Source organism: Chlorocebus sabaeus, chromosome 9, assembly GCF_047675955.1.
Source record: "Chlorocebus sabaeus isolate Y175 chromosome 9, mChlSab1.0.hap1, whole genome shotgun sequence".
Lineage (NCBI taxonomy): Eukaryota > Metazoa > Chordata > Mammalia > Primates > Cercopithecidae > Chlorocebus > Chlorocebus sabaeus.
In genome coordinates, this window is record NC_132912.1 from 3,255,835 (window position 1) to 3,268,179 (window position 12,345).

Sequence of the window (12,345 nt, forward strand, 5' to 3'; positions counted from 1 at the left end):
ACAAATAATTATAAGCTGACAGTGACTCAAATACTAAAGTCTGTATTAACTAGTTAATCACTCATGACATACCAGAAATCCAGCTCGCGTAAACATGGGAAAAAGGTGGCGTCCAAATACACCGAGAGGAGATTCTGAAAGTCCTTGGGATTTTGTGTGGAAAATGGATACAGAGTATAATCACTAGCTGCGTACAAATGAAAAGTGAAATTGTAAAATATAACAGATTTCCACTAAAATTATTGAATCTCAAGCCTCATTTCCCCTTTGTCCTAGGACAGTAAGTTGTAGCTATTCTTGAGATGGGGCAGCGGCTCCATACTCTGGCCCCCGACCTCAGCCGCTGTCCCAGCTCATCACCCCGAGGGACGGCTTTCCCATCCCGGCTCAGGATCTGCACTCGACAGGCACCAGGGCTTTCTTCAGTGAACATCTGAACTCTCTCAAGTGTCTCCAGAGACTTTCACACGTCTACAAAGATGACCTCATTCTGTAAGAGCATGGATTTAACCTGCTCTTCGATGTCACTCCTTCACAGAGAGCACTGTTCATCGTCACCCTCTCCACTAGCGTCAGTCTTACTAAAAGTCAAACATCAACGTTAGTGGTAACTCTGGAGGCCTGGCATTGTAGCGATATCCCCAAGAGAAAATTGTTTTCAACCTTTCTGGGAAAAGTTCACATACCTTTTATTAAAACACTAGTTTTTATAATCTCGCTACCATGTGGCTTTCCTGAAGGATGAAATTTCTAACGTCCTTCAACTAGAGAGGGGTAAAAATTATTCTAGAACATTAATTGCCCACTCCTCTCATCCCTTCTCAGAAACTAACCGAATTCCAGTAGGTGTGCCTGGCAAACCCAAACGTAGTTTCCGTTCAGGATGCTGGTCTTACCTGTGAAGGCGTTCATGAATGTGGAGAGGGACCGGTTCAACATTTTGAAGAAAGGGTCTCTGCACGGATATTTCCGAGACCCACAAAGGACGGTATGCTCAAGAATGTGAGGAACACCAGTACTGTCCATGGGAGTGGTGCGGAACTGCACGCTAGGGAAGAAGGAACAGCACGCTAGGGGAGGGGGAGGAACAGGAACGGAAGTCCAGGGAAGGGGAACGGAATGGAACGCTGGGGAAGGAGAATGACTAGAATGCAAAACATTCATCTTAGTGCTGCGGACACAGTTCCCAGACGCATCATCACCTCAGGCTACTAGAAATCATCATTCCGACACCACAATCCTCCAACACAGAGTTTCCCAACTCTAATGTAAATCACTGATTCAGACTATACAATTGTATTTTGATGAGATTGTAAGTTCATGTAAGCTTCTCCTTATTTTTCAAGATGCTCTGTCACGTGGCCGGGCGCGGTGGCTCAAGCCTGTAATCCCAGCACTTTGGGACCCCGAGGCGGGCAGATCACGAGGTCAGGAGATCGAGACCATCCTGGCTAACATGGTGAAACCCCATCTCTACTAAAAAATACAAAAAACTAGCCAGGCGAGGTGGCGGGCGCCTGTAGTCCCAGCCACTCGGGAGGCTTAGGCAGGAGAATAGCGTAAACCCCGGAGGCGGAGCTCAGCAGTGAGCTGAGATCCCACCACTGCACTCTAGCCTTGGCGACAGAGCAAGGCTCTGTCTCAAAAAAAAAAAAAAAAAAAAGATGCTCTGTCAATAAAAATACTAGTGAGATGATATTTTAAACCACGTAATGTACAGTCAGTGCTTTAAATCAAGCTTGTCTAACCCACAGCCTGCAGTCCGCATGCTCAGGACGGCTTGGAATGCGGCCCAACACAATTCCTACGCTTTCCTAAAACATTGCGGTCCTTGATTTATTTATTATTTTTAGCTCATTAACTGTCCTTAGTGTTAGTGTATTTTACGTGTGGCCTGAGACAGTTGCTGTTCTTCCAATGTGGCACAGGGAAGCCAAAAGATTGGACAACTCCGATTTAAATAAAACGTTCAAGACCATGTTCTTACAACGCACCACGTACCTGAACAGATTATTGGTGTCTTCTCTGGCCAGGTGTAAATGCCTGGCTCCTGTGTCATCGTGGCTGAGCTTCACGGCCGTCAGGAACAGCTCGGGAACAGACGTCACCTGAGTTAACCACAAAAACATGAGCAGTTAAACGTAGACAAAATAGCCTGTGAAATGGTGATCTTCGACACACTGAGAAAACTGGCTTTTCTGCCTGAAATTAGATGGTGCCGGGAAGCTAGTATTTCAGAGCTGGAGAGAACAGAACCACCCTGTCCAAGTCCCTTATCCTACAAACCAGGAAAGTAACCTAAAAAAGGCAGATGAGAATGTGTGTGTATACATACTTTTTTTGAGTGCTTATTACTGGCTAGGTATTTTCTATTTTATTTTTTAAATTTTTTTTTCTTTTTTGGCTAGGCATTTTCTAATGTCACATATACTTTGTGAGGGAGGTATTCTCACCCTCATTTACAGATGAAAAACCTGAGGCTCAGGGTGATGACATAAGCTGCCCAAATCACAGCCAGGATTCACCCTGGTGTCTGCCCTTCCCACGGTACTGTGCTGCACCAAAGTAACACAGCACCCTTTCCAACATCTGCTGAGTGCCCCCTGCTTTTGTGTACTGCACATCAGTAACACAGCACCCCTTCCGACATCGGCTGTGTGCCTCCTGTTTCTGTGCATATAATCTCCTGTAGTGCGCAGAACCGGCCTGCAGGGAGGGGAAATGCTGGAGTGGGCTAGCTGGCCAGGGAGAGGCTCCAGGATCAGTCTTTGCTTCTCCTAGTTTGGGATGGATTCTCGGTGGTAGATGGAAGCACAAAGCTGGGGCTTCCAGAACAGCTGGAGGGGCTGGGAGGCTAGAAATTCCCCCAAAAAAGATGAAAGACTCCCCACTCCTGGGCGGGGTGGCAGGTCTTCTCCTACCTTAGGCAAGCCTCCTGGTAAGTGTCCATACTCCTCGGCATGAAAGAAAATGTCTTGTCTTTCAGTCATGCCAGCCGGCCCTCTCCCGCAATCACATACGACGTCCCTGTGATCACCACACCACTTGCCACTCCCTCCTTCCACGTGCCCTGAGTCACCTGGCCAAGCGCACACAGCAAGTCGCTGGCAGAGGTGAGACCTCGGGTCTCCTCAGCCCAATCTAGGGAGCCTGCCATCCAACCATCATGCATAAGCGGCCCACTACGACCTGCATCACCTACCGCTGTTAAATTACTTGTTTCCAAGCTTACTGTACTTTGTAACAGACGATCAATGCATTTAAAATCAGCAGATACAGTGAGATGTCTGCTTTCTAACAATATATAGCTTTAATAATAATAGCGCTCATGGTAGCTATTTCTCAAACAAGAAACATGACTTATCGTAAGTTTCTATGGCTGGACACAGTGGCTCACACCTTTAATCCCTGCACTTTGGAAAACCAAGGTGATATGGTTTGGCTGCGTCCCCACCCAAATCTCATCTTGAATTGTAGTTCCCATAATCCCCACATGTTGTGGGAGGGACCTGGTAGGAGGTAATTGATCACGAGGGGGGTTTCCCCCATGTTATTCTCATGACAGTGAGTACGTTCTCACGAGATCTGACGGTTTTATAAGGGGCTGCCCCCTTCACTTGTCATTCTCTTCCCTGCCACCCTGTGAAGAGGTGCCTTCCACCACGATTGTAAGTTTCCTGAGGCCTCCCCAGCCATGCAGAACTGGGAGTCAATTAAACCTCTTTACTTTTTAGCTCATTCTTTATAAATTACCGAGTCTTAGGTATTTCTTCACAGCAGTGTGAGATTAGACTAATACACAAGACAAGAGGATTGCTTGAACCCAGAAGTTTGAGACCAGCCTAGACAACAAAGTTTCCACCTACACACACACACACACACACACACACACACACAAAATGAGCCAGGCGTGGGGGCACCTTGTCCCAGTTACTTGGGGGACTGAGGTGAGAGGATCGCTTGAGCCCAGAAGTTCGAGGCTGCAGTGAGCCAAGATCACGCCACCGCACTCCAGCCTGGGTGACAGGGTGAGTCCCAGTCTCAAAAATAAGTACATTTCTATAAAATTTGAAAAATAAAGGAGAAGAATCTACCACTCTAGATGAGGCCCTTATTAATAGTCACCAGTACTATAAACCCAGGTGTCTTTGCCCGGCCTTTGCAGGATTTCACAAATGCACTGAGTCTGTTGTCAGGACTCCCATGCCTGGACCTTGCCTGGGACCCCCTAGTCACTGCCCTGACTCCCTTGCTGGAGCCCTGCCCAGAGGCAGCTGCTTTCTCACACCACCCTCTCCAGGAGCTCTTCCCTCTCCCCCCAGCAGCAGCAGCTCCCACCCTTGTCCTTGGCCCTCCCCATGGCGTCCACCATGTGCCTCCAGTCACAGCCGCATCAGTCTTTCTAGACGGTAAGCTGTTTGTCTTTTACATTTGCTACAACATCAAGCATAGCACAGAGCCAACAGCTGGCCAAATATGTGAAGTGTTGTCATTTTTAGTTACTATGCTAAAAAAAAAAATGGAAAAGGTTTACGCAAATAAAACAAAAAACAAATGAATCCATTTTAATATAAACCCAAGTAAGTATAAGTCCACAATTTCTTCTTTATAATTTTGAAACCCAAAAGGCTCAGAAAACTGAAAAATTCTGCAGAAGTTTAGAGCAAACTACTTGATGGCAAAACCTGACTGAACAGATCACGCACTGAGTCTTCGTGCTCCCACTCAGCGAATCATCAGGTTTGGCTGCGGAAACCCGAGTGTGTCTGACGACAGAGACCCAGCTGGAAGTGTTACTCTCAAATCTGACAAGAATCAGGCTTCGCGGGATTCCAGGAAGGGACGGGGGTCATTTCTCTCACAAGCTCTGTTCAGCCGAGTAGCCATCATGCAACAGGAGCTGGGCCAGGGCCTTGGGACACGAGGACAAGGCTAGTCTCCACCCTGAAGGGCCCGTACCTATGCCAGAAGCCACACCTGCAATGTATGTGGATTTATGAGGAGGTGCTGAGAAGGACCCATACCTGGTTTACTGTGAATCCGTGGATCTTGTCTCCTAGTTGATACTGTAGAGCCCTCTCACAAGCCCGGTTACTGTTCCATCGCCACGCTCTGTGGTGTGCATGTCTAGATTAAAAGTCATCTAAGTTAGATGAGCTGCAGGAAAATTATCTGGCTAACATTATTCAGCCACATAGTGAAAATACTCTCGTGATAAAGATTATTAATTAGAAAAAAATTAAATACTGCATCTTCCAAAATCTTGCACATTCCAGAAAACTAATTTCTGGTAAGGTCCTTCCCATTTTAATGACCTTTTATCTTACCTAAAGCTTCAGTGTTGGAAACCTTTTCTTTATACATGTTCAAAAATAACTATAATACAATTATGGTTTAAATTCCCCTTAAGAAACTCTTAAACAAAAGGGTTTCTTTTCCTCACAGAATCCTCACAAGCCTTCACAATATAGCAAGAAATTCACACTACAGTTAAATCCCATTACATGCCTACCGAATTGGTGAAAACTTAAAAAGCCTAATATTACCAGGAGCTCTCACACACTGCTAGTCATACTGCTCTTATACTGCTACGTACACTGCTACCTGTCCCACAGGGAGTACAAAGTGTAACAACTTTAGAAAAACACTTGGCATTCTTTAGAAAGCTAAGCAGGCAGGGCATGGTGGTTCACACCTGTAATCCCAGCACTTTGGGAAGCCGAAGAGTTCGAGACCAGCCTGGGCAATATGGTGAAACCCAGTCTCTACTAAAAATACAAAACTTAGCCAGGCGTGGTGGCAGGTGCCTGTAGTCCCAGATACTTGGGAGGCTGAGGCAGGAGAATCGTTGAACCCGGGAAGCGGAGGTTGCAGTGGGCCGAGATCACACCACTACACTCCAGCCTGGGCGTCAAAAAAGAAAAGAAAAGCTGAATACTAGAAATCCATTCACCTCTTGGTCTATATCCTCCACACCTTACACTGCTGCCCCAGCACTCACAGACAAGATTGTCAGCATGAACTCTGACAGTCCCAAACTCAACTCACCTGGAGGTGTAACGACAGCGAATGGATAAACTGCAGACTAATCATTCAATTAAAAAAAAACTAACCAATAAAAGCGCCTACAACTGCATGTAACAAAGATGCAGGTCACATAATGTTAAACAAAAGATACACATGATACAGTATTATCCTAAACAGGTATTATTCAAACAGGTAAAAAGATATTGTCAGAATGCAGAGATGGTAAAATATTTTTAAAAAGCAAGGACATTTCTGTATGACAGTGCTAATCTAAGAGGGAGAGAGAAGGTAATGAGCAGTTAGGGGAAATCTTCGGCTTGGTCATGGGGACACTGTTTTTTTGGTTTTTTTGAGACAAGAGTCTCGCTCTGTTGCCCAGGCTAGAGTGCAGTGGTGCAATCTCGGCTCACTGCAACCTCCACCTCCTGGGTTCAAGCAATTCTCCTGCCTCAGCCTCCTGAGTGGCTGGGACAACAAGTGCTCACCACCACACCCAGCTAATAATTTTTGTATTTTTAGTAGGGACGGGGTTTCACCATCTTGGCCAGACTGGTCTTAAACTCCTGACCTCAAGTGGTCCGCCCGCCTTGGCCTCTCAACATGCTGCGGTTACCGGTGTGAGCCACCGCGCCCAACCTACTTATTTTCTACTTATTCTCACCTGGATGAGATGGCTTACACCTGTAAGGCCAGCAATGTGAGAGGCTGAGGAGGGGGATCACTTGAGCCCAGGAGTTCAAAACCAGCCTGGGCAACAGAGCAAGATCCTGTCTCTTAAGAAAAAAAAAAAAACAACTATTATTCTCTCAAATTGTATTATATGTCTTATGGGATTTTCTACATTAACGTATCCCACCGAAATATTTTAAAGATACGTACAGGGGAAAAAAAACACCTATTCAGTCACTGGCAATATTAGGAAGATATGCTATAGTCAACATTTGCTTACTAATTTAGCAAATTTCAGAATTATGGGACAGAGACGCATTTTAAGAAGTTACTTATCAGCAAGGACATGATAGGAAACCCCTGAGCGGTAAGGCCAGGGTCTCCCCCGAACTTTCCAGTAACCTGCTGCCAAACTCACGCCACGGACGCCCCGTGTCTCCCCCCGGCCCGGGCCGGCAGCGCTGAACTGTTACATTAAATACGGGCTCGTGGATTACCATGAACATTAAACCGCTTCGTCATTTTTTTTCCCCATAAACTGAGTCATTAAAAAACCAAAACAGTTAAATTCCGGGAGGCTTCAGTTCTCTGAACACAGCCGGACTTTAAGAGTGGGCTGTGGGCGCCTCGGGTCTCTTAAGGACTCGGCCTCCAACAAAAATGAACTAGGAGCAAAGACACCAGCGAGAACCGCAACTGCTGGCCCCATTTACTACCCCCATTAAAGCCCACGCCAATGGAGGGCCCTGCCGGGAGCGCCACGGGCAGACCCGGCCCCCAGGAGCGGGCAGGAGCTCCGGGGTCCTCGGGCCTCGGATGCGGGAACCCCAGGAAAGGCTCGGCGGGCAGGACCCGGCAGCGGCTCGGGGTGCGGGGCGCCCACAGTGAGGGGAGCTGCCAGCCCTGGGTTCAAAGACGCGAACCCCTACGTCTCCGGCCTCTCCCGGGAGCCAGCACGCCAAGCACTTCTAGCCGCCGACCGCAGCGCCTCACCCGCCGCTCAGCCGCCTCAGCGCACTCAGCCCCTTCCGCCAGCCGCAGCGCCACATGGCGTATGACCAGCGCGGGGCTGGCGAGGGACCCCACTTAACCCGACGTAGGGCGTGGGGCGGGGCTTGCTGTGACGGCCACCACTCCTATTGGTCACCGCGAAAGGCAACGTCCTCTGCGATAGGCTGTAGATGAAAAGGGCGGGCCTCCACTGCTCTGGGACGGGCGGGAGGGCGGTGCAGAGGGCGATGGGCGGGAGGAGCGGGGCCGACATGCCGAAGGAGGTGAGCAAGGCGAGGGGCGTGGTCACGGGTAAAAGGGGCGCGGCCGGCTTGCCGAATGGGGCGGGGTGCGGCCAGCAGCAGGATGTGAACAGTGGATAGGAGGGGGAAGTGGGCAAGGGAGAAGTGGGACGTGGCGAGAGGCGTGTCTATGCAGATAGAGTGGAGCCTGGTGAAGGGCGGGGCTGCGCGGGTGAAAAGAGGGGCTCCTGGAAGGGCGTGCTATGTTGGGCGGGGCTGGGCAAGTGAGGGGAGGAGCTTAGTGAGGGGTGGCTCTTTGCAGGTGAGGAGTGGAGCCTAGTAGGCGGGGATGCAGATGAGCTGGGCCTTGGGGATGGGGCTTGCATGCGAGAGGTGGGGCCTTGTGGGGGCAGGGCTGGCAGAAGAGGGTGGGGCGTGGTGATGGACCGAGCTGTTCAGGTGAGGGTAGTGGCCTGCTCAGGGGCTGCTGGAAGCTGGGCCAGGTGAACTTTGGTAGTCCTCTCTGAGCTTGGTCCTGTTTGTAGGGCTGAGCTGAGCTCCAAAGGCTTCCTGCTGCCCCTCCAGGCCTGAACCTTGGGGGCTGGGAGGCTTCTTGGATGAGGTCTCAAGGCCTCATGGCCAGTCCTACGGCCAGGGCCCCACGGTGTCACAGGTATCACGGATGGCCCCCAGTAAAGCACAGCTCCGAGTTCCTGCATGGGAGCCAGTGGCCCCCGCTGCTGCCTCCGCGTTCCTCTGTGTGTCGTGTCTAGGAAGATGCACCTGAGCCCCCTGACATGGCCCAAGTGTCCAAGGGCTCTTCTGGGAACCCCCAGAGAGGCTGAAGGAGACCCGCGTACGAGTGGGTGGCCCTGCATTGTGGGCCAGAAGGGGCCCTGGGATTAGCCATGCTTGGAGAGGGTGGGGTAGGCTTTGGAGGAAGTCCGCACCAAGTCTGACCTTCTCGGTTTCTCAGAGCCTCTCTTCCTTCCTCCCTTCACCTCCTCCCTCTTTTTTCCCTTGTATCGGCAAATACAGACTTAAATCTCCCTCTGTCTCCTAATGGGCTCTGAAAAAAAAGAAAATAAAAATAAATGGTGGGTAGATGGCTGCAGTCGGCTGGAACAAGCTAAAGCTTTGGAAGCAATGTGGAAGGTAATACTGTGAGAAAAAGTCACAACGTGTCTACCCCAAACTCTCCATAGGGCAGTCGGTTCTGGGCTGCAGGTAAACACGTACCTCCCTATTGAAGAGCCCAAAGGAACCAGAACAAAGGCAATAATAGGAGTGACAGACACACACTCTGCCCCATCACCTGTCTCCTAGGGAGAATTTGGGTGTGCGCACACAAAATATCCAAGTCAGGTCTCAATCAATTCAGAAAGTTAATTTTGCCAAGGTTAAGGGCGTGCCCATGACCCAGGAGGTCCCGATGACATGAGGCCAACATGGTCGTGGCACAATTTTTTTTGGGGGGGGGGATGGCGTCTCAGTCTGTCGCCCTGGCTGGATTGCAGTGGTGCAATCTTGGCTCAGTGCAACCTCAGCCTCCTAGGTTCAAGTGAGTTTCCTGCTTCAGCCTCCCGAGTAACTGGGATGACAGGCGCCCGCCACTAGGCCCAGCTAATCTTTTTTTAATAATTTTTTTTTGTATTTTTTTTTAAATTTTTAGTAGAGACAGGGTTTCACCATGTTGGTCAGGCTGCTCTCGAACTCCTGACCTCGTGATTCGCCCACCTCCGCCTCCCAAAGCGTTGGGATTACAGGCGTGTACCACCGTGCCCAGCCACAACTTGCTTTTACACATTTTAGGGAGATATGAGACATCCACCAATATATGTAAAATGTGGATTGGTTGGGTCCAAAATGGCAGGGCAACTCCAAGTGGGGCTTCCAGGTCGTAGGTAGATAAGAAGCAAATGGTTGCATTATTTTGAGTCTCTGATTAGACTTTCACTGAACACACAATTTATGTTTGAGAGGAGGGTAGAGGAACAGTCACTGATGCCTTAGTCTGGCTCAGTTAAACAGTAGGGCAGAGGAAGTGATCAGATATGCACTTGTCTCACCCGTGAGCCTCAGGGGGATGGCTTTGAAATCTGTCTGTCCTTGGTCCACAAGGAATTTCCTTGTGGACAAATTGTGAGAAAAGTATGTAGCTTTTTAAAATCCTTATAGCTGTCTTACTTAGGAATAAAATGGGAGGCAGGTTTGACAGTTCCCAGCTTGACTTTTCCCTTTGGCTCACTGATTTGGGTTCCCAAGATATTAGTTTAGTTTCACGGGTCATACATATTAATAAGTCATCATGACATCTCTGATCTTGGGGGAGATAGTTTGGTATCATTAACCCTATTGTGAGTGGCCAGGAAAATTAAACACTGGCAGGTTATAGTGTTTTTATTTCTTTGAAAATAGATGCTGTATAAGTCTAGTAATTACCACTTCAGAGTGTGTTCCCATAGCATCCAAATGTCACTGATGGATAACCTAGATAAACAAACGCCCAAACATTCACAAATAATTATTTTGAGTAGCATTCAACCTAATTTTAACACCTACAGGTAGTTTCAGTTTATATTAACACAAATAACTCCAACACAGAAATTAAATATCCGAAATTGTCTATGCAATTTGCTATGTTACAAAAATATATCCTATGTTATAGTGAAATTCATTGTTTTAGTGAAATTAGAAAGCAATTTTTAAAAAAATCAGAATAGATTGTGACTGAAACTTAGAAGGGCAATCAAGTGAATATTGAGTGTTAAAGGTTTAATTGTGTCTACCCAAACAGATATGTTGGGGTCCTAACCCCCAATGCCGCAGAGTGTGACTTTATTTGGAGATGGTCTTTACAGATATAATTAAGCTAAAATGACATCATTGGGTGGGCCTCACTCCAGGATGGCTCATGTCCTTATAAAAAGGGAAAATTTGGATGCAAGACAGACATACACACACAGGGAAAATGCCATGTGAAGATAAAGGCAAATATTGGGGGTGAAACCTTTACAAGCCGAGGCATGCTAAGGGTCGCCCGCCAATAACCATAACCTCAGGATGAGGCATGGAACAGACTCTGCCTTCAAGCTCAGAAGAAAGCAACCTTGCGGTATCTTGATCCTAGACTTCCAACTTCCACAACGGCTACATAATACATTTTTTTTTTTTTTCTAATCTACCCAGTTTGCAGTACTTTGTTACCATGGCCTTAGCAAACAAATACAGAGATGTCAAAGTACTTTTACCTCAGAAAGAAAAATATGTGGTGGTTTAACCAAATATGGTGTTTTCCAAGGTTGCATGTCATGAACATAATACATGCTTTTGGAAAACCTTTATTTCTGAATTCATCATAAATTAAAAGTGATGATTGTTGGAAATTAAAAATAAGGGATTAGCTCAGTGCCTCTAAATGTACGATTTTAGAAATGTATGGAATGTCAGCACACTGACTCTTAATGGCAAAGTGTAAGGAGAAAGCGCCTCCAACTTTCTGAAAAACCCAGGCACCAATCCTAGTGCCATTCATTCATTCCTTCCTTCATTCTTGTTCACTCAACAAATGATCATAGTGTTACCTATTTGCTAGCCACTTAACTTTGCTACTTATGAGTTTGAATAAAACATTTCATCTTTCTGTTGAACTTACAAAGATAGACTCACCTTTCAAAAAAGACGAGGCTAGGCTGGATGCGGTGGCTCATGCCTGTAATCCCAGCACTTAGGGAGGCCAAGGCGGGCGGATCACGAGGTCAGGAGATCAAGACCATCCTGGATAACAAGGTAAAACTCCGTCTCTATTAAAAATACAAAAAATTAGTTGGGTGTGGTGGTGGGCGCCTACAATCCCAGCTATTAGGGAGGCTGAGGCAGGAGAATGGCATGAACCCAGGAGGCGGAGCTTGCAGTGAGCCAAGATCAAGCCACTGTAGTCCAGCCAGGGCGACAGAGCAAGACTCTGTCTCAAAAAAAAAAAAAAAAAAAAAAAAAAGATGAGGCTAGATTTTCTTCAAGTTTACTTTCAATCCTAAAATTCCATAATTTTGTTGTCTTAGGTCTTACTTGTGACAGTGACCACAGCATTGACTTCAACTTTCAATGTGTTTTCTGTTTAAAATGACCCATTGAGAAATTCAAATTAGGTTGATCCTGATTTAATCTTTGCTTCTAGGTATGTTCCCTGATTTCCACCTTTGAGGGAGATCAGCTCTTTCCCTAAGTTTAGTTTAACTTTGCATGTTTTAAGTTGTTATAGAAAGCCTAGAGTGTTAAATTTCTCTCGGCTCAGACCATTAATAATTTTTTAAAACTTTACAAATGTATATACACATGTAAGGAAAAAAGCCAGGGTTACTTATAACTAAAGAAAAGTCACAGTAATGATGGGATATTTATTATTAATATCTATCGG

At 47.1% G+C, this 12,345-nt stretch overlaps 1 protein-coding gene across 1 annotated transcript in view; it reads right to left on the bottom strand.

Annotated features, from left to right (window-relative positions):
• Window positions 1-7,815, bottom strand: part of PITRM1 (pitrilysin metallopeptidase 1) — a 35,284-nt gene extending 27,469 nt beyond the window's left edge. Inside the window, exons 1-5 of the mRNA XM_037983281.2 lie at window positions 7,690-7,815; window positions 5,025-5,127; window positions 2,002-2,108; window positions 897-1,048; window positions 73-187 (exon numbers count right to left, since the gene is read on the bottom strand). Of these exons, the coding sequence (XP_037839209.1) occupies window positions 73-187; window positions 897-1,048; window positions 2,002-2,108; window positions 5,025-5,127; window positions 7,690-7,745 (533 nt within the window). The 5' untranslated portion in view covers window positions 7,746-7,815. The remainder of the gene's footprint in view (window positions 1-72; window positions 188-896; window positions 1,049-2,001; window positions 2,109-5,024; window positions 5,128-7,689) is intronic.
• Between the last annotated feature and the right edge of the window lie 4,530 nt (window positions 7,816-12,345).